The 18,043-nt window shown below is 49.8% G+C and overlaps 1 protein-coding gene across 1 annotated transcript; it reads left to right on the top strand.

Annotated features, from left to right (window-relative positions):
• Positions 1-15,039: 15,039 nt before the first annotated feature.
• On the top strand, positions 15,040-18,043 carry LOC100516302 (cystatin-9). Its single transcript, XM_003134304.4, has 3 exons — positions 15,040-15,341; positions 16,910-17,023; positions 17,756-18,043. The coding sequence occupies exons 1-3, from the start codon at positions 15,096-15,098 to the stop codon at positions 17,843-17,845; spliced, it is 450 nt and encodes a 149-aa protein (XP_003134352.1). The 5' UTR covers positions 15,040-15,095; the 3' UTR covers positions 17,846-18,043.

Genomic DNA, 18,043 nt, shown 5'->3' with positions numbered 1-18,043 from the left:
ACGGCCCTCCCGTGGTGCTGCAGTGACCACAAAAGATGCAGTGACAGAGGGAACGCACCCAAACAGCTCCAAGGCCAGCACCCCACGTACCACGGCTGCACCTGCAAGGCTGGAGCTGGAACACCTGGAAGACAGTGGGGACCATCCCCTCCACCTGCTGTCCCCGAAGGTTTGCCCCCCGTCTCCCATCCTCATGGGGCAGCAGCAGACCCTTCTTGCCCTGCACCTGCCTTCACAGAAAGGCTTTGGGGTTCCAGGAGTGAAGCTCCACCCGCAGCCTTGGCCTGGCCAGGTCTAGGCCTGGGGCTGGGCCGTGCAGGGGGCCTGGGACTCGTGGATGCGTTGACCGAACAGACCCCATTCCAAGCTGCTGGGCTGTCTCCTGGGAAGTCATGTCTCATGGGGCCCTTCTACGTGGCTTCTCCCAGGGCACAGTTCCAAGGAAGCTCAGGGGAGGAAGCCTTCCCTGCTCCCTGGAAGCCACAGGGTCGCTTCTGCAGTTTTGGGGGTGAAGGAGTCATGAGCCCACCCAAAGGCGACGTGGTTGACAGACCCCACCTCTCAATGTGAGAAGTGTCCACATTTTAAATCACCACAAAACATAGTTAGATCAGTGAAGAGGTTCCAGAACCTATGGAGCATTTATCCAGAGTGCTGTCCTAAATCTATTTACATGGGTAATTTCACTTAAATTATACCCTGTTCAAGAGGAAAAACTACAGCCCCCACATGGCGTCACCTGTGCTAAAGCCCAAGATAGGAAACCTAGATTTAACACCACACCGAACTGCAGTCTCAGCCTGTCCCAGCAAAGCCCTCTTGACCAGTATGGAATTTTCTGGTGGCATGATGAGGTGACCCGCCCCGAGGAGGAAGAGAAGTCACATGGTAAAACCCACAGTGTCCCTGTTCCCTTTCCCCCAGAGAAGGTGTTTGGGCCCCAAATACCTTTTCTTCCACCCACTTCCTCACCCCCTCCCCTTTCTAGGGAAGCCTTCCCGGCCCTGAGCCCTGATGCTGGGGGAAAAATAAACCTCATCTTTTGAAGCAGTTCTTGGAAAGATCCCAGGAAAAAAAGGCCTATCACCCATTTGAAAAAATGCAGTTCCATCTTTGTGAGAGGCCACCTAAAATAAAGTCTCTTCACATTCTGACTGGAGACATAAGATGCATTTATGTGACAGATTCCAGTTGTTTCATGTGTCATGTGCTCTGCCAGGTGTTGTATTACAGGCACTACACATGGGTTCCCCTGCCTGGTGACGGAGCAGGGAGCTGGAGATCACACAGCCAGTGGGACTCTCAGCCAGTCTTGTGGGTGTTACCCCTCCTACACCTGTGCCCCAGACCCACTGCTGGGTCACAAGGCCCCCCAACACCGGGAGGTGAGGGTCAACTATTTTCTCTTGCTTGCAGGTTTGCAGACCAGGAATTCAGGAAGGGAGCCCTGGGGCAGGTGTGGCTTGGGCCTCTCCCCTGACGGCAGTCAGGCCAGAGCCAGGGCTGCAGCCCCCATCAGCTCAGATGGGCTGGAGTCCACGGAGGCCCACTCACCTGACGTTCCCAAGCCTGGTGGCAGGGGTGCTGGCTTTGGCAGTCCCCAGATGCCTAGCCAATGCTGCCTCTACGCTTAGTTCCCTGTCCTTTGATCTTCTTAAATAAAGTCAGATATGAAACCCTAGCTGTCCTGCCCTGTCTCGTTGTTGTTGCTTCTAAGGCTCTATAAACCGGTTCTTTTTTTTTTTTTTTTTTTTTTTTTGTCTTTTGTCTTTTTTGTTGTTGTTGTTGCTATTTCTTGGGCCGCTCCCGCGGCATATGGAGGTTCCCAGGCTAGGGGTCCAATCGGAGCTGTAGCCACCGGCCTACACCAGAGCCACAGCAACGCGGGATCCGAGCCGCGTCTGCAAACTACACCACAGCTCACGGCAATGCCGGATCGTTAACCCACTGAGCAAGGGCAGGGACCGAACCCGCAACCTCATGGTTCCTAGTCGGATTCGTTAACCACTGCGCCACGACAGGAACTCCTATAAATCGGTTCTTGACCAAAATCCCTGGGGAAGAGTGTGCCTCTGGCCTCTCCCAGCCTGTGGATTGTTTGTCTCAACCAACAGCATCAAGTTAGCTCCTCAGCTGTTTTAGTCTTGTCATTTGATGATCCTGCTAAGAAAGAGTTCCCACTGTGGTGCAGGAGAAATGAATCTGATTAGTATCCATGAGGATGTGGGTTCAATCCCTGGCCTCGCTCAGTAGGTTGGGGATCTGGTGTTGCTGTGACCTGTGGTGTACATTGTAGACGGGGCTCAGATCCTGTGGCTATGGCTGTGGCGTCGGCCAGCAGCTGTAGTTCTGATTCGACCCCTAGCCTGGGAATTTCCATATGCGGAGAGTGTGGCCCTAGGAAAAAAGCAAAAAACAATAAAAAGAAAGAAAGAAAAAAGGCAATCCACAGCATGGAAGAAACCTTTTGGAAATCATATATCTGATATGGAACATGGGTCCAGAATTTAGAACAAAGACTTATAACTCAATAAGAAGGCAGCTAAATAAATAAACCCCACATTTAAAAATGAAAGAATAAACCAAATAAATTTTAAAAGGACAAATAACTCAGTTTAAAGATCCAAAGGATTCGAACAGACATTTCCCCAAAGAAGACATGCAAATGTCCAGGAAGCCCCTGAAAATGCTCATCACTGGCCACGAGAGAGACACAAATCAAAATCAAACTGAGATACCACTGCATCCTGGCTGCATGGTCATAGTAAGAAAGACAGGAGTTCCCGTCGTGGTGCAGTGGTTAACGCATCCAACTGGGAACCACGAGGTTGTGGGTTCCATGCCTGACCTTGCTCAGCAGGTTAAGGATCCAGAGTTGCCGTGAGCCATGGTGGAGGTCACAGACGCAGCTCAGATCCCCTGTTGCTGTGGCTGTGGCATGGGCTGGCGGCTACAGCTCCGATTGGACCCCTAGCCTGGGAACCTCCATATGCTGAGGGTGCGGCCCTAGAAAAGACAAAAAAAGATAAAAAAAAAAAAGAAGAAAGAAAGAAAGACAATAACAAATTAGAATCCTCAAATATCACTGGTGGGCACATAAAACAGTGCAGCTGCAAAAGGTTAAACATAGAATTACCACATCACCCAAAAGTTCTCCTCCCATGTGGCTACTGATAGAGATGAAAATGTGACCATAGGAGTTCCCGTTGTGGCTCAGCAGTAACCAACCCAACTAGTAACCATGAGGATGTGGGTTCGATCTCTAGTCTTACTCAGTAGGTTAAGTATCCAGCATCGCTGTGAGGTGTGGTATAGGTTACAGACACGGCTCGGATCCTGTGTGGCTGCAGCTGTGACACAGTGCAGGAACTATAGCTCCAATTTGACCCCTAGCCAGAGAACTTCCATATGCCATATGTGTGGCCCTAAAAAGCAAGCAAGCAAGGAAACAAAAAAAAAAACAAAGAAATGTGACCATAAAAATATTTGTAGGGCTTCCCACTGTGGCTCAGTGGGTTAAGAATCTGACTGTAGCTGCTCAGGTCACCGTGGAGGTGCGGGTTCAAACCCCTGCCTGGCACAGTGGGTTGAAGGATCCAGCGTAGGTTGCATCTGTGGTTCAGATTCAGTCCTTGACCCAGGAACTTCCATATGCCACGTATGTGGTCAAAAAAAAGTTTGCACATGATTTCTTATAGCAGCATTATTCCTAGTGTCAAAAAATAGGGGGGGAAAACCCTCAAATGTGTGTCAATTGATGAAGTAAACAAAATGTATTCTATCTATACGATGGAATATTATTGGGCAATAAAAAGAATGGTGGGCTAATACATGCTGCAATGTGATGAACCCTGCAAACATTATGCTACTTGAAAAAGTCAGCAAGAGAAAGCCTACTTATTGCATCGGTTCTGTCTATGCTACATTTCCAAAAGAGGCAAATTTACGGAGGCAGGATGTAGACCAGTCGTTGCCTAGGGCTGGGGGTGGTGGGTGGCAGAGTGGTGGGAAGTGACTGCAATGAGAAGGGGGTTTCTTTGGGGGCAATGAAAATGTTCCAAAATTAGATTGTGGAGATTTTGTTCAATTCCGATTAAGAATGGCAGAATTGCACACATTACACAGTTGAATGGTATGGTTTGCGAATTACATCTGAATGAAGCTCTTTTCAAAAAACTCATCCCAAAGCTACAATTTACCCCAAACCAAATGTTTACTGTGTGTGCTCTTTCCCATCCCAAATAATTTCCGGCCACATTTCCAAGCCTCAACAAAATTAAACAAGTACAATCGAACAATTGTACTGCAAAGACTAGCTGACCTAGAAATTTCCACACTGCCCTGACCCCTATTGCCTTGTTCCCAGGAAAATCAAATTTGAGATGAAGTCCCTTGTGAGATGAAGTCCTAAGAAATTAAAGACCAAAGGAATTAAACCCCCAAAGACAATTCTCTTGTTCTTGCGGGAGTTAAAAGTCCAAAGGCTTAAGTTCACACATGTTGCTCCCCTCTTTCTTATTCAGCTCAGGCTCAACAGGATCTCAGCCGTGAAGGCTCTGGTCGTGGTGCCTGGGTCAGGTCCAAGATCCTGCAGTGGCTGGAGCCTGTTTCCTGCTGCAACTGGACGTAGGAGTTTAAAGCAGCAATTCCCAAAATGTGGTCCTTGGACCAGCAGCAGCAGCAGCAGCAGCAGCAGCAGCAGCAGCAGCAGCAGCAGCAGCACACCAGCCAGGAGTCTGTTAGGAAAGAACATTCTGGGCCCAGGACCTGCCCTGCTGGATCAGAAACTCTGGGGCAGGGCCAGGGCCTGATGACTTGGTAAAAATGGTGGAGGCAGTCCCCTGGCTGGCCTCCCATCTCCCTCTCCTGGGGTTTGTGCCCTCGTATGTGTATAGGCTGGACCTAGTGGCTCGTTGTGAATTTCTTTTTTTTAGGGCCGCACCTGCAGTGTATGGAAGTTCCCAGACTAGGGGTCCAATCAGAGCTGCAGCTGCCAGCCTACACCACAGCCCCAGCAACGCCAGATCCTTAACCCACTGAGTGAGGCCAGGGATCCCACCCGAATCCTCAAGGATACTAGTCGGGTTCTTTACTGCTGAGCCATAGCAGGAACTGAAGTGGCTTGTTTTGAATGGCAAGACCACAGCAGAAGCTGCACAGCATCATGGCCCAATCTTATCCCTGAAGCCTGCAGACTGTGGCTTCCCCTGGGGCACCCTCTGGGGCCCCGCCTCAGACCATAGGGACACTCGGGCAGCCCCTGGAGAGACTCACAGATGAAGAGTCGAGACGGGCCAGCAGCCACATGGGGATAGGTGGAAGCAGCCCCCACCAGCCAACACCACCAAGCCTGCATCTGAGACTGCATTATGCCCCACAGCCAAGGTGATGCCGGGGGCTGGAGGCACCCGATTTGGCTGAACCTGGATATCTGACCCACAAAAATTGTGAGATAATCAATGATGAGTGTTTGAGTTGCTAAATCCATTGCACAGCAATGGGCAACTAATATGCAAGCCCTCCGTCTATTCTGATGCAGGATACTGTTTGAGAACCATGGCTCCCGCTGCAGGAACGGTCACAGCTGAATCAGAATTTCTCACTCTCCCCTTGCCTTTCACCAAGGATCAGGTCAGCTGGGTTTTTTTTTGTTTGTTTGTTTTTGTGGGGTTTTTGGTTTGTTTTTTATTTTTTTATTTTTGGTGGCGTCCACGGTGCACAGAAGTTCCTGGGCCAGAGACTGAACCTGAGCCACAGCAGTGACGACGCCGGATCCTTAACCCACTGGGCCACCAGGAAAGGATCAGGTATGTATTTGATGGGTTTGCCTGCCTCTCCGGTTGGTTCCTCACCTGTCCTGGTCCTGGCCAGGCTTGTGTCCTCTGCCAGCCTGAGTCCCACCTTTGCTCCCTCCTGGTCTCCAAGCCCCACTCACCCTTGCCTTTTGCCCTGGGGTCCCAACCCTAGGCTATAAAGTTATGACTTCTATCTGCCCAAATGGCCCGATGTTGAAATACATCTTGGCGCTTCTCTCTTTATGAGACAGACAACTTGCCTCTAAGGAGCCGTTTCCCATCAGGCCCTCTCTTTCGTAGTGTCCACCTCTGCTGCTCCTTCCTTAGCTTCCTTGAGTTTCTGGATGACCTTCCTTGGAGCTGAAGCAAACCAGTGTCTCCATCTGTCGTGTCTGCCTCCCCAGAGACCCTCAAATAGAGCTTTGATGAGCTGAGGTTGGTGAGATTGATGGTGAACCTGACCTAGTGCCTAAATGGTTTTCTTCACCTCATTGGGTCACCTCAGAGCTTTGAGTAAATGTGAATCCCTGGTCCACCCAGACCGGGGTCAGGCTCCTCAGGGGCACCCCCAACTGTTGTAACTGTGGGTGCTCTTTGCACAGTGCCCCCAAAGACCCCTCCACCAAAGGTGCCGTCCAGTCTGTCCTGAGATCTTGCTTCTCTTCATCCGTGAGATGCTTTTGCCTCGGTCACTGTTTCTAATTTGTTTGTGTTTCTCTCACCTTTCTTGTGCTCCCTTCAAGAGCAGCTGGATCCGCCTCAGTCCCCGTCTCCCAGCCTGACCTTCAGATCTATTGGCCTCAGGGGACCAGGTCCTCCAAGGAAGTCTCTCTCCTCCTTTAGCTGAATCAGTAAATGAGTCAGGGTTCTCCAGAGAAGTAGAGCCAATTATATATATATATATATATATATATATATAAAATACATATAGGAGGTCCCATCATGGCTCAGTGGTTAACAAACCCGACTAGTATTCATGAAGATGTGGGTTCGATCTCTGGCCTTGCTCAGTGGGTTAAGGATCTCGCATTGCTGTGAGCTGTGTTGTAAGGCTGGAGATGCAGCTCTGATCCTGAGTTGCTACGGCCCTGGCTTAGGCTGGCGGCTACAGCTCCGATTGGACCCCTAGTCTGAGAACCTCCGTGTGCTGCATGTGCAGCCCTAAAAAGACTCTCTCTGTATATCATATTTATTACATTTTATTTCATATCAAAGGAATGATTTCAGTGAGCCCAGACTCTTGCATTTTCCCATACATAGAAGAGCACTAAATTCCTTAACTTGAGATATCTAGTTTTCTTTTATTAACAGTGATATTTCGTTTGGACTATCTGCCCTTTTTTGCAAAATTCCCTACATATCCTAGCTAGCCTCTCACCTCCTAGAAGCAATTTTCTCAGGGTTACTTGAAACGCTGCCTCCGAGGCTTAAAACCTCAGGTTTTTTTGTTTTATTTGTTTGTTTGCTTTTTAGAGCCCCATCAGCAGCATATGGAGGTTCCCAGGCTAGGGGGCTAATCGGAGCTGCAACTGCTGGCGGCAGCCACAGCCGTGTCAGATCCAAGCCACATCTGCGACCTACACCACAGCTCATGGCAACGCCAGATCCTTAACCCACTGAGCAATGCCAGGGATTGAACCCACAACCTCACTAGTCAGATTTATCTCCTCTGTACCACGATGGGAACTCCAAGACCTCAGTTTTGTCCATGAGATAAAACATAACCCTCAACTTTTAGGTTATGTTGTTATTGTTGTTTTTAATCGACATGTATGTGTAATTTTAGGGAATTTTCTCATGTGTTTGAAGGGCTGGCAAGTCTGGACTCTGTCAGGCTGGTCAGCAGCTGAAAGCTCAAGCAGGGCTCATGTTACCACCTTGAGGCAGAATTCCTTTTTCTCCTAGAAACTTGCTTTTGCTCTTCAGGCCCTGACCTGGGTGGATGAGGTTCCCTCAGTGTTTTCAAGGGTCATATCCTCTACTTAAAGTCAGCTGGTTGCAGATGTGAATCATACCCACAAAACCCCTTTAGAGTCACATCTAGACCGTGTTTGACCCACAACAGGACATCGCAGTCAAGTTGACACACAAACCCTAACCATCACAGTCAACTTTCTTCTTTTTGGTTTATATTCTTCCGCTGTTTCTGTTGAAAGCTAATATGAAGAATGTGCCCCAAAACGTTCCTGCCAAGAAATCTGATTCTAGAGACAGAGTGTCAAACACAGGTCCTTTCAGTAGCATTCCTGGCCTTGAGCTTTGCAGTGATGAAATGGGGAGGTAAATTGTTTTCATAATAGGAGCAAGGAGTGGGGTGACCCCAGCAAGATGGCTGTTTTGTGCCATGGTGTCGCCTGGAAATGCCGGGGGCTCTCACCTTGACCCTGGCTTCCTCTTTGGGAACCAGTGCTGTGGCTGGACTGGCCCTTGCGGTTCTTCTTACGATTGCAAAACGTCCCCCGCAGCAACCCCAGGAAGCTTTGAAAGAGACAAGGTTTATTACGCACAGATCCTGGAGGGTGCAGGGCACACTTGGGGCAACGCGGCAAGGTCATGGGGCGGGGGGCGGGGTGGGGGAGGAAAGAGAGCGAGAACACAGACCTGGGGTTCCACACAGATCAAGGTCGGGGGCTTAGGGATTCCCAGATTCACCCTTTATTGGTGAGTTTAAAATGTCTAAGTGTGAGAGTTAAAGATCAGAAAGAAAGGGGGGAAAAGTGGCCAGATGGTCAGTTATCTACATCAACTGAAGATCTCTAAGACCAAGGAGATGGAGGGCACGGGGGTGGGGAGGGGACTGGCTCTTTGTTCAGTTATTGACTGGCAATGTGTTTACTCAAGACTGACCCCTTTGAAATAGGTGCCTCTCCCATCAAAGCTTAAGCCAGGCACTTGCGTTACAACTCTCAGGGCTTACACTGTACTCCACCTGGTGAAGCCAGGCATCAGAGTTTAAGGGCGTGGGTGCAGGCAGGTTGTAACCAAGAAATGACACATCTAAATAGGGTTCTAGTATAAATCCCATAATGATTATACAGGTAAGAGTCTGAAATCCAGTCCTAGCCACTTCTGCCAATTTGAAGGGTCCAGCCATTAAAATAGGTCACTGATCTTGGGGGGTCCTGGGAGTCTGTTCAAAGATTTGGATGATAGGGAGTTCCTGCTATGATGCAGTGGAAATGAATCCGACTAATATCCATGAAAATGTGGGTTCAATCCCTGGCCTCACTCAGTGGAGCGGGTCGGGGATCCGGTGTTGCCATGAGCTATGTTGTATGTTGCAAACATGGCTTGGATCTGGCATTGCTGTAGGCTTGCAGCTGTAGCTCTAATTTGACCCCTAGCCAGGGAACTTCCGTATGCCTTGGGTGCGGCCCTAAAAAGCAAAAAAAAAAAAAAAAAAAAAAAAAAAGGTAATATTTTGGAATATTTTAACATCGTGGCCATCTGGTATAAGTAGGTTTGAACTGGTCCTGAGTTGGTAGTTTGCTCTATGTCACTGATGGAGACTCTTGGTCCTGGGAACAACTCAGTTCAGTTAAAGGTTGTGTCCCATTTCAGGAGGCAGCGATTCACGTGGGCTCCTAAAATTAGGCCTACAAGTTCCAAGTATTTGAATCAGATAGTTAACAAGAGGCATTTCTATGGAAACTAAAGAAAAACAATAGTTAATGATTGGAGACTATAAACACATCTGAGTCCTGAGGGTGGCCAGTCCCTTTTTTTTTTTTTTTTTTTTTTTTGTCTTTTTGCCTTTTCTAGGGACACTCCCATGCCATATGAAGGTTCCCAAGCTAGGGGTCCAATCGGAGCTGTAGCCACCGGTCTACACCACAGGCACAGCAACTTGGATCCAAGCCACATCCTTGACCCACACCACAGCTCAGGACAACACCGGATTCTCAACCCACTGAGCAAGGCCAGGGATCGAACCCTCATCCTCATGGTTCCTAGTCAGATTCGTTAACCACTGTGCCACGACGGGAAATCTTGAGGGTGGCCAGTCTTGAAGACATCTGAACCTTGGGCTCAAAGCATTGTCACAGTGAATGGGGACAAGCACTGCCAAACAGGCAGAAAACATTGAACAAAATGACAATAGCAGGTCCGTAATTACCTATCAATAGTTACTTTACAAATGGACTAAACTCATCCATTCAAACACAAAATGACTGAATGGATAAAAAGCAAGACCAGACAATATGTTCATATGCTGTCTAAAAGAGGCTCACCTTAGATTCACAGACACAAATAGGCTGAAAGTAAAGGGTTGGAAGAATATATTCTATTCAAATGGAAACCAAAGACAGCAGGAGTAGCTATATGCACATTAGACAAAGTAGACTTTAAGTCAAAACTGATCACAGTGAACAAAAATTCATTACGTGGTGATAAAAGGGCCATTTCAACAAGAAGACAAAACAATTATAAATATATGGAAATCCACCATCAAAACACGGGAAAATGAAAAGCAGGAGTTCCCCTGTGGCTCAGCTGTCAACGAACCTGACTAGGAATCATGAGGTTTCATGTTTGATCCCTGGCCTTGCTCAGTGGGTGAAGGATCAGCGTTGCTGTGAGCTGTGGTGGTCACAGATGCAGCTTGGATCCAGCGTTGCTGTGGCTGTGCTGTAGGCCGGTGCCTAGAGCTCTGATTCGACCCCTAGCCTGGGAACCTCCATATACCATGGATAAAGCCTTAAAAAAAAGAGAAAAAAAAAAAAAAAAAAGAAAAGCAAACATTGACAGACTTTTTTTTTTTTTTTTTCTTTACCTCTGCAGCTGTAGCACCTGTTCCTGGGCTATGGGTCGAATCAGATCTGCAGCTACCAGCCCACACTGCAGCCACAGTAACACCAGATCTGAACCACATCTTCGACCTACACTGCAGCTTGAGGCAATGCCAAATCCTTAACCCACTGAGTGAGGCCAGGGATCAAATCTGCATCCTAGAGACAACATTGTGTTCTTAAGCCACTGAGCCACAATGGGAACTCCAACATTGACTGATCTGACTGGAGAAACAGCAATACAATATTCATAGGAGATTTCTATATCCTGCTTTCAATAATGGTTATGTCATTCAGGCAGCATATCATAAGCAAACAGCAGATCTGAACATGCTGCAGACCAGATGCACCAAACAAAATCATACAGAACATCCCACCCCACAGCAGCAGAATACACATCCTTTTTGAGCACACAGGGGATAGTCTCCGTGACGGATCACATGCTAGGTCGCAAAATAAGTTTTAACATATTTTAAGATGATTAAAATCATTCCAAGTATTATTTCTGACACAGAGGCGTTAACCTAGAAGTCGATTTAAAGAGAAAATCGTGGAAACTCACACATGTGTGGAAGTTCAATGACACATTCTTAAACAACCCTTGGGTCAAAGAAGAAATCAAACTCACACATGTGTGGAAGTTCAATGACACATTCTTAAACAACCCTTGGGTCAAAGAAGAAATCAAACTCACACATGTGTGGAAGTTCAATGACACATTCTTAAACAACCCTTGGGTCAAAGAAGAAATCAAAACGGGAATTAAAAAATTTCTAAGGACAAATGAAAATTAACAAAACAAAACAAAACAAAAAACAGAACATACCAAGACCTAAGTTCTTATTTTTAGAAAATACAACTGAAATATTGAGGAGTATAAATCTAGTCATGAAATGTTAAATCCAAGGGCAAATGATATCGGAAATGTGTCCAGAATGTTAGTGACTGGTTGAGTCTGGATATACAGGACTTTGGTGCTAGGTTTACAACTTCCCTGTAAGTGTGAACTTATATTAAATAAAAGATTGAGGGAAAAACAAGCTCAGGGAAAGGGCTGGGGAATTTCTGACTCACAGGACTGCTTCCCTTGTGCCCACACCTCCCAGCCAATCATGACTCACTGGGCCACACCCAGGAGCTGGTGTCCAAGCCACAGCTCAAGAGAGTCATCCTTGAAAAAAGGAAAATAGATATAGGGCAAGAGTGAACTTCAATCCCACTTACCATACACAAGGTAAAAAAGAAAAAGTGGGCTTCTATGCTTTCTGTATTCTGTAAGTTCACTGTCCACGAAATTAACAGAACTGGCCTTGTGTGAATGCAAAATACACCATCACTCTTACATGTGACTAGAATTGTTGACTGAAAAAAACACACAACCTAAAAATTGAGAATAATGTTTTATTTGGCAGACTTCCTGAGGACTTTAAGCTGAGGACCTAGCCTCTCAGATAATTCTGAGGGACTCCCCTGAAAAGGAAGCAGCCAAGATATGCAGGGATTTTGCAAAAAAAGCCTGGTAGTCAGAACATCAAAAATTGCAATTAATTAAGAAAACCAGACATCTCAAGGTAATAAATTTCACGCTTCTCTATGTATGGAAATGTGCAAGAGTCTGGGCTCACAGAAATCCTCCCTTTGCTGTGCACTTCAGCTCTCCGGGGCCAGTGTCGCATGCTGGGTCTCCTTCAGGTTCACAGTCAAGGGTGGCTACCGTGGCTGAGGCTGCAACATCCTTTGTTGGCTGATAAGGCAGGTGGCATTTTTCATTCACAGAATCAAGGTGGAAATCTCCACGTGCAGGAAATATCTTCCTGCTCTGGTCTGTCCTGGATCCACATTCTTGGGATAGTCCCAAGGCTCCCAGGGGAATCTCCTTCACCGCATCCCTCCTCCCTCCTCCTCTTGCCTGGTGGCCACCCTCTTCGGAAACCCCCCTCCCACCTTGCTCCCTAAAGAGCCCAGCAGGAGCAGCGGAGACAGGAAGGGGAGGTGGACACATGCAAGGTGGAAGTTTCAGTGGTGAAATGTATTTAGGACGAGGTGTTGAAATGTGGTCCTAAATACATTTCACCACTGAAACTTCTGTCTTGCGTGTGTGCAAACTAGTTTCCACCTTTTAATATTTCTGTTCCGTCTTTACACGTGTGCGTATGAGAGAGGGGGAGAGAGGCTCCCTGGTGGGCTAGACCTTGGCTTACCTTGGGTGATGGCATGTAAACACGAATCATTGCATCACAAAGAAATGAGAGGGGGCAGTTTCAGGGATTTTTAGGAGGAGAGAGGACCCCCTAAAGGTGGGTGAGTGGGGGTCAGACAAGTAAAAATCACCAGCCGGGCAGACCAGGTGTGGGGCAACAATCCCATCTTTCCCGTTATGTCCATTTTCCCCTTGGCTCTACTTCCTTAAAGTAAGAAATTCCCTCTTGGGTCATGGGATAACTAAAACTCGAAGTCATCATGTGTTTATTTTTCCCCACTGTTCTCTCTAGCTAGAGCCAGAGAACAGCAAAGAGGAGCACATTCTGGGAGTTTCCGTTGTGGCACAGCGGAAACGAATCTGACTAGGAACCATGAGGTTGCAGGTTTGATCCCTGGCCTCGCTCAGTGGGTTAAGGATCTAGCATTGCCGTGAGCTGTGGTGTAGGTCACAGACATGGCTTGGATCTGACATTTGCTGTGGCGGTGGTGTAGGCTGGCAGCTGTAGCTCCGATTAGACCCCTGGCCTGGGAGCCTCCATATGCCATGAGTGTGGCCCTAAAAAGACAAAAGACAAAAAAAAAAAAAAAAAGAGGAGCACATTCTGTCTCTAGGGGAACAACCACATTTTCCCCTAACTCTCTAAAGTTCCATTTTCTTACCTTTGCCTTAACATTCTTACTGGTGGACAAAGAATGATGCAGCCGGCCATTCAGTACACAAAGGATGTTGTGGCCATCAAGCCCTCGACCACTTCCACACAGGAGCTTGAGGGGACTTGGGATGAAGAAAAGCAGGCCACTGGCCCTAGGGAAGTAACTGGTATGTGAGATGCATTTCTAAGGGATGATTTCAATGAGCGCAGACTCTTGCTTCTTCCCATGTATAGAAGCGCACTAAAATCATTCGCTGGAGATGTCCGTGGGTTTTTTGTAATTAGCAATAGTTTTTTTTTTTGTTTGTTTGTTTGTTTTTTGTGTGTGTGTGTGTGTGTGTGTGTTTTCTAGGGCCGCACTCGTGGCACATCTATGTTCCCAGGCTAGGGGTCTAATCAGAGCTGTAGCCACTGGCCTACACCAGAGCCACAGCAACGCGGGATCCGAGCCACGTCTGTGACCTATACCACAGCTCACGGCAATGCCAGATCCTCAACCGACTGAATGAGGTTGGGGATCGAACCTGCAACCTCATGGTTCCTAGTCCGGTTCTTTGACCACTGAGCCACAAAGGGAATTCCCAGCAGCAGTCTTTTGATGTTCGACAATATGTTTTGTTTTATTTTTCCAGCTGCGGGGGATCCCACACTCCCCCAGAGGATTCTGGCCTCTGCCAAGTTCTCAAGGAGCTGTGACAGAGGCCTGCCCAGGGCTTGTGCTGTGTGGTCGCCACGGAGATGTGCTTGCTGCCCCAGCTGCAGGCTGTCAAGGTCTCTTCCCCAGAAACAGACTCGGCAGCTGGAAACCGTGCCCTGAGGCCACCAGAGGGCACCAGCGTCCCCTGTGGGCACAGTGCAGCCTCCAGCATGCCTGGCTCATCCCCAGCCCACCCAGTTCTCTTCCACTCAGGCTCCTCCCCGAATGACAAACCCTGACCACGAGGGCACTGTGGGCCCAGTGTGTGTCCCCGGCCACCCCTGCTGTGCCCACCTGTGGACATCTCCAGCTAGGCTCTGATGAACAACCAGGCAATGAGGTTGGGCAAGGTGGGGCCCGGGAACTGGGTTGGAACCTCCTGGTTCCAGAACCTGCAGATCCTCTCATTTGGTACCAGCCCGGGGCCAGGGAGCCTGTCTGTTCCAGAACTTGGGGTGGGGGTGGTAGCTGGAAGATCTGTCAGGACCTCCCCTGCTTGGGATGTAGGTGTGCGCTGGCTGCCTCTGTTGCCCACAAAGCCACTCTGAATATCTCTTCCTCTGGCTCCGGCTTCTTGCCTCGCTGACCCTCCCCTGCTGCTGGGTCCACTGTGTCCTTGACTCAACATTCAAATCAGGGGCATCCAAGTCCAGTCTCCCTCCTGCCGAAGAGCCCGGGGCCAGGTGCAGCTGGGATTCAGTGCAGAGACCCTCCTCCACCACTGGGCCTCCCTCACCCACGCTGCCTGGGCCTGGCTTCCCTCTCCCGGGCAGGAGGCAATTCTATCAGCTTTGGATGGAGGGGGCAGGGCTGCAGAGGGAAGGCGCGGGGGTGATGCCAGAAGGGAGGTCCAGGGGCGGAGTGTGACCCGGAGGATAAGCCGAACCCACATCACGTAGGCTGGGAGGGTGCTGAGCAGGGCAGGGCAGAGGTCTGGGTGCCCACTGCCACTGCAGCCATGCTGTACCAGCCATGCCACTGCAGGGGTGCTCAGCCCTGGGTCACACTTCTGCTCCTCCTAGGTCCTCTGTTCCTGGTGATGCTCAGCTGGGGTCCCCAAGGGCAAGCGGAAAAGGAAGACCAGAGCGCCCTGGAGCTGTACTTCCCTGCCACCGTGGAATATGCCCTACATGAGTTCAACCTGAAGAGCCGGGACAGGAATGCCTACAAAGTGGTGCGGGTCCTCAAGTCGTGGAGAGAGAAGGTAGGTAACCATGTCCGGGGGGCTGGCCTGCACCTGCTCTGTTGGGGATGAATCTTCTTAGGGGTTCCTACCACCACGTGAAGCCAGCAACACAGAAGTAACACACCTATTCGGTTGCTTTCAGTTTTTATAAAAGACATAATTTGGAAATTTCTAAAACCTCCGTCCGTCTATGCACATGGGAAATGTATTTTGAGTTTTCACCACCTGTTGACAGCGTGTCATTAAAAATGACCAAAATCTGGAGTTCCCGTTGTGGCGCGGCAGAAACAAATCCGATGAGGAACCATGAGGTGGTGGGTTTGATCCCTGGCCTCGCTTAGTGGGTTAAGGATCTGGGGTTGCCATGAGCTGTGGTGTAGGTTGCAGACGTGGCTCGGATCTGGCGTTGCTGTGGCTGTGGCATAGGCCAGCAGCTGCAGCTCCGATTAGACCCCTAGCCTGGGAACCTCCATATGCCGCGGGTGTGGCTCTAGAAAGACAAAAAAAAAAAAAAAAAAAAAAAAAAATCTGGACTACAATGGGATTAAGCTATTGACTCAAAAAGAGCCAGACAGAAAATATTGCATCAGATAGATTTAGAAAAGATGTCAAGGATGTAACATTAAAATAGATTAACTTAGGAGTTCCTGTCGTGGCTCAGCAGTTAACGAATCCAACTAGCATCCATGAAGATGCAGGTTCAATCCCTGGCCTCGCTCAGTGGATTAAGGTTCTGGCATTGCCCCATGAGCTGCGGTATAGGTCTGAGACGTGGTTCAGATACACTGCAGCTCCAATGTGACCCCTAGCCTGGGAACCTCCCTATGCCATGGGTGTGGCCCTAAAAAAAAGACAAAAAAAAACAGATTAATTTAGAAAAAACAGAGACAGACAGACACACACAAGAGGGGAGGGAGGGTGGGCTTGAGGGTCAGGATCAACAGGCTTCCCGGTCCTGTGGGGCCTCCATGAGGTCAGGGCCTCTTCTCTACCCCTAGCTGCTCTGGGCTCCTTCCTGGGCTGCCACTTACACAGACTGAGTGTGTGTCATGCCCCTCCCAGAACAGGCTTCTTAAGCCTATATGCTCTCTTGGCCACCGCCTCTCTACAGTATGCCACCGCGCTGCGATGGTCGCATGGATTCAGATGTGCTACTGAGAACACTCTGCAGAAAGGGAGGGCATGGCTGGTCATGTGTGAGCACGTGTGTGTGAGTGTGTATGTATGCATGTGTGTGCGTATGTGCTTGTGCGTGTGTGTGTGTGCCTGTGTCTGCTTGCGTGTGCTTATGTGTGTGTGCCTGTGTCTGCGTGTGTTTGTGAGTGTGTGCCTCTGCTTGTGTGTGCTTGTGCGTGCGTGTGTGTGTGTGTGTGTGTGTGTGTGTGTAGCAGTAGCTTCCTATGGCACTTTCCTCGCTGTAGGGCAGGTGACAATGAGGCACAGAGGTGCATCTCCCTTTCTCAGATCTGACTTATCTGGCAACCTTGCAGAACCAACACCCCTGCCCCCACCCACCGCGTGGATCGGCTCTCCCGCTGCTGATGGGCAGGAGGGCCGCTTCCACATCAGCGTCTATACAACCCCAGACAGATATCAGCATGGTGTTCTCCATGGAGCTGCAGTTAGGCCGAACCAGGTGTGGGAAGTTCGACGAGGACATTGACAACTGTCCGCTTCAAGGAAACCCAGACCTGAACAATGTAAGAACTGTACCAGCCGCCCTCAGGTTAGGCAGCTGTGGCTGCAGCCTCCGGGCGTGGGGGGCATGAGGAACAGTGACAGTGCCACCCCCAGGGACGCAGAGGGGTGGTCTGCAGGACAGGAGTCTCTTCTTGCCCCCGCCTGTCTGTGCCCCCTGCCCCATTCCAGCTGCCTGCAGCCCAGGTCGCTCTGGGTCTGATTGTGGGGGACCACTTGCATCTGGGTCTCCTGGGTCCCAAGGCTGGAGCCCCTCCCTGGTGCTCCCCCTCCTACCTGGCCCTTCACCTCTGCCTGAGTGGCCGCTTCTCAGGTCCCCCTGCTCTGACCCAGAACCCGAGGAGGGGCTGAAGGGGTCCCACCACACTCCCCCCGCCCAGACCCCGCCCTGCTGCCCTGCGGCTCCTGCCCCAGGTGATGAGGGGTGAACCCTGGCCTGGGACAAGCCCACGTAAGATCAGGGTCCCTGTGAGCTGGCATGTGTGTGAGGGAGCTCCATCTGGGTTACACTGGGATAGGCTGGTGCTCCCTGGAGGCCACAAGCCCGGGGACGGAGAGTCACCCAGGTGGCCCCAGGTCAGGAACATCCAGGACTGAGGCTGAGTTTGCACCCAACGGCCAGAGGCTGCACCCCCACCTCGGGAGAGCAAGGTTGGGTGGTCACTGGCTTCAGAGCTCAAGCCCCAGCTTCCCAAGGCCCCTCCCTCACTCTGTCCCCATGCTTCTTCCTGCAGACAGTCACCTGCTTCTTCACCATCAGCACCGACCCATGGAGAACAAAGTTTGACCTCCTGAACGACACCTGTTTGGAGGGACACCAGTGAGACCACACTCCAGCCTGGCCTCCTCGGCCCTGCACCCAGGCACTCATGGTGCCCTGATGGGGCCGCCCAGCGTCTCAGCAGCTCTGGTCCTGTTCTCTTCATGAGCAGGGGCCTGGGTGTCCCACCTGGGCCGTGTGGAAATCCCTCTCTGTCCCCTTCATCCCGTAGAATTAGTATTAAACACCAGCGTTTCAAGCA

The sequence above is a fragment of the Sus scrofa genome, chromosome 17 (genome assembly GCF_054392235.1).
Source record: "Sus scrofa isolate SSC_HxYL_T2T_F1_AM1 chromosome 17, Sscrofa_HxYL_maternal_Yorkshire_Landrace_v2.0, whole genome shotgun sequence".
In the NCBI taxonomy this organism is placed as follows: domain Eukaryota; kingdom Metazoa; phylum Chordata; class Mammalia; order Artiodactyla; family Suidae; genus Sus; species Sus scrofa.
The sequence above is the reverse complement of the archived record's forward strand: the minus strand, read 5'-3'. Positions and strand labels throughout refer to the sequence as shown.

Excerpts from the sequence above, each read along its gene's own strand:
- LOC100516302 (XM_003134304.4), top strand. The coding sequence starts at position 15,096 with ATGCTGTACCAGCCATGCCACTGCAGGGGTGCTCAGCCCTGGGTCACA. Across the intron at positions 15,342-16,909 it reads TCAAGTCGTGGAGAGAGAAG|ACAGATATCAGCATGGTGTT; the intron begins GTAGGTAACCAT and ends ATACAACCCCAG. Across the intron at positions 17,024-17,755 it reads GAAACCCAGACCTGAACAAT|ACAGTCACCTGCTTCTTCAC; the intron begins GTAAGAACTGTA and ends TTCTTCCTGCAG.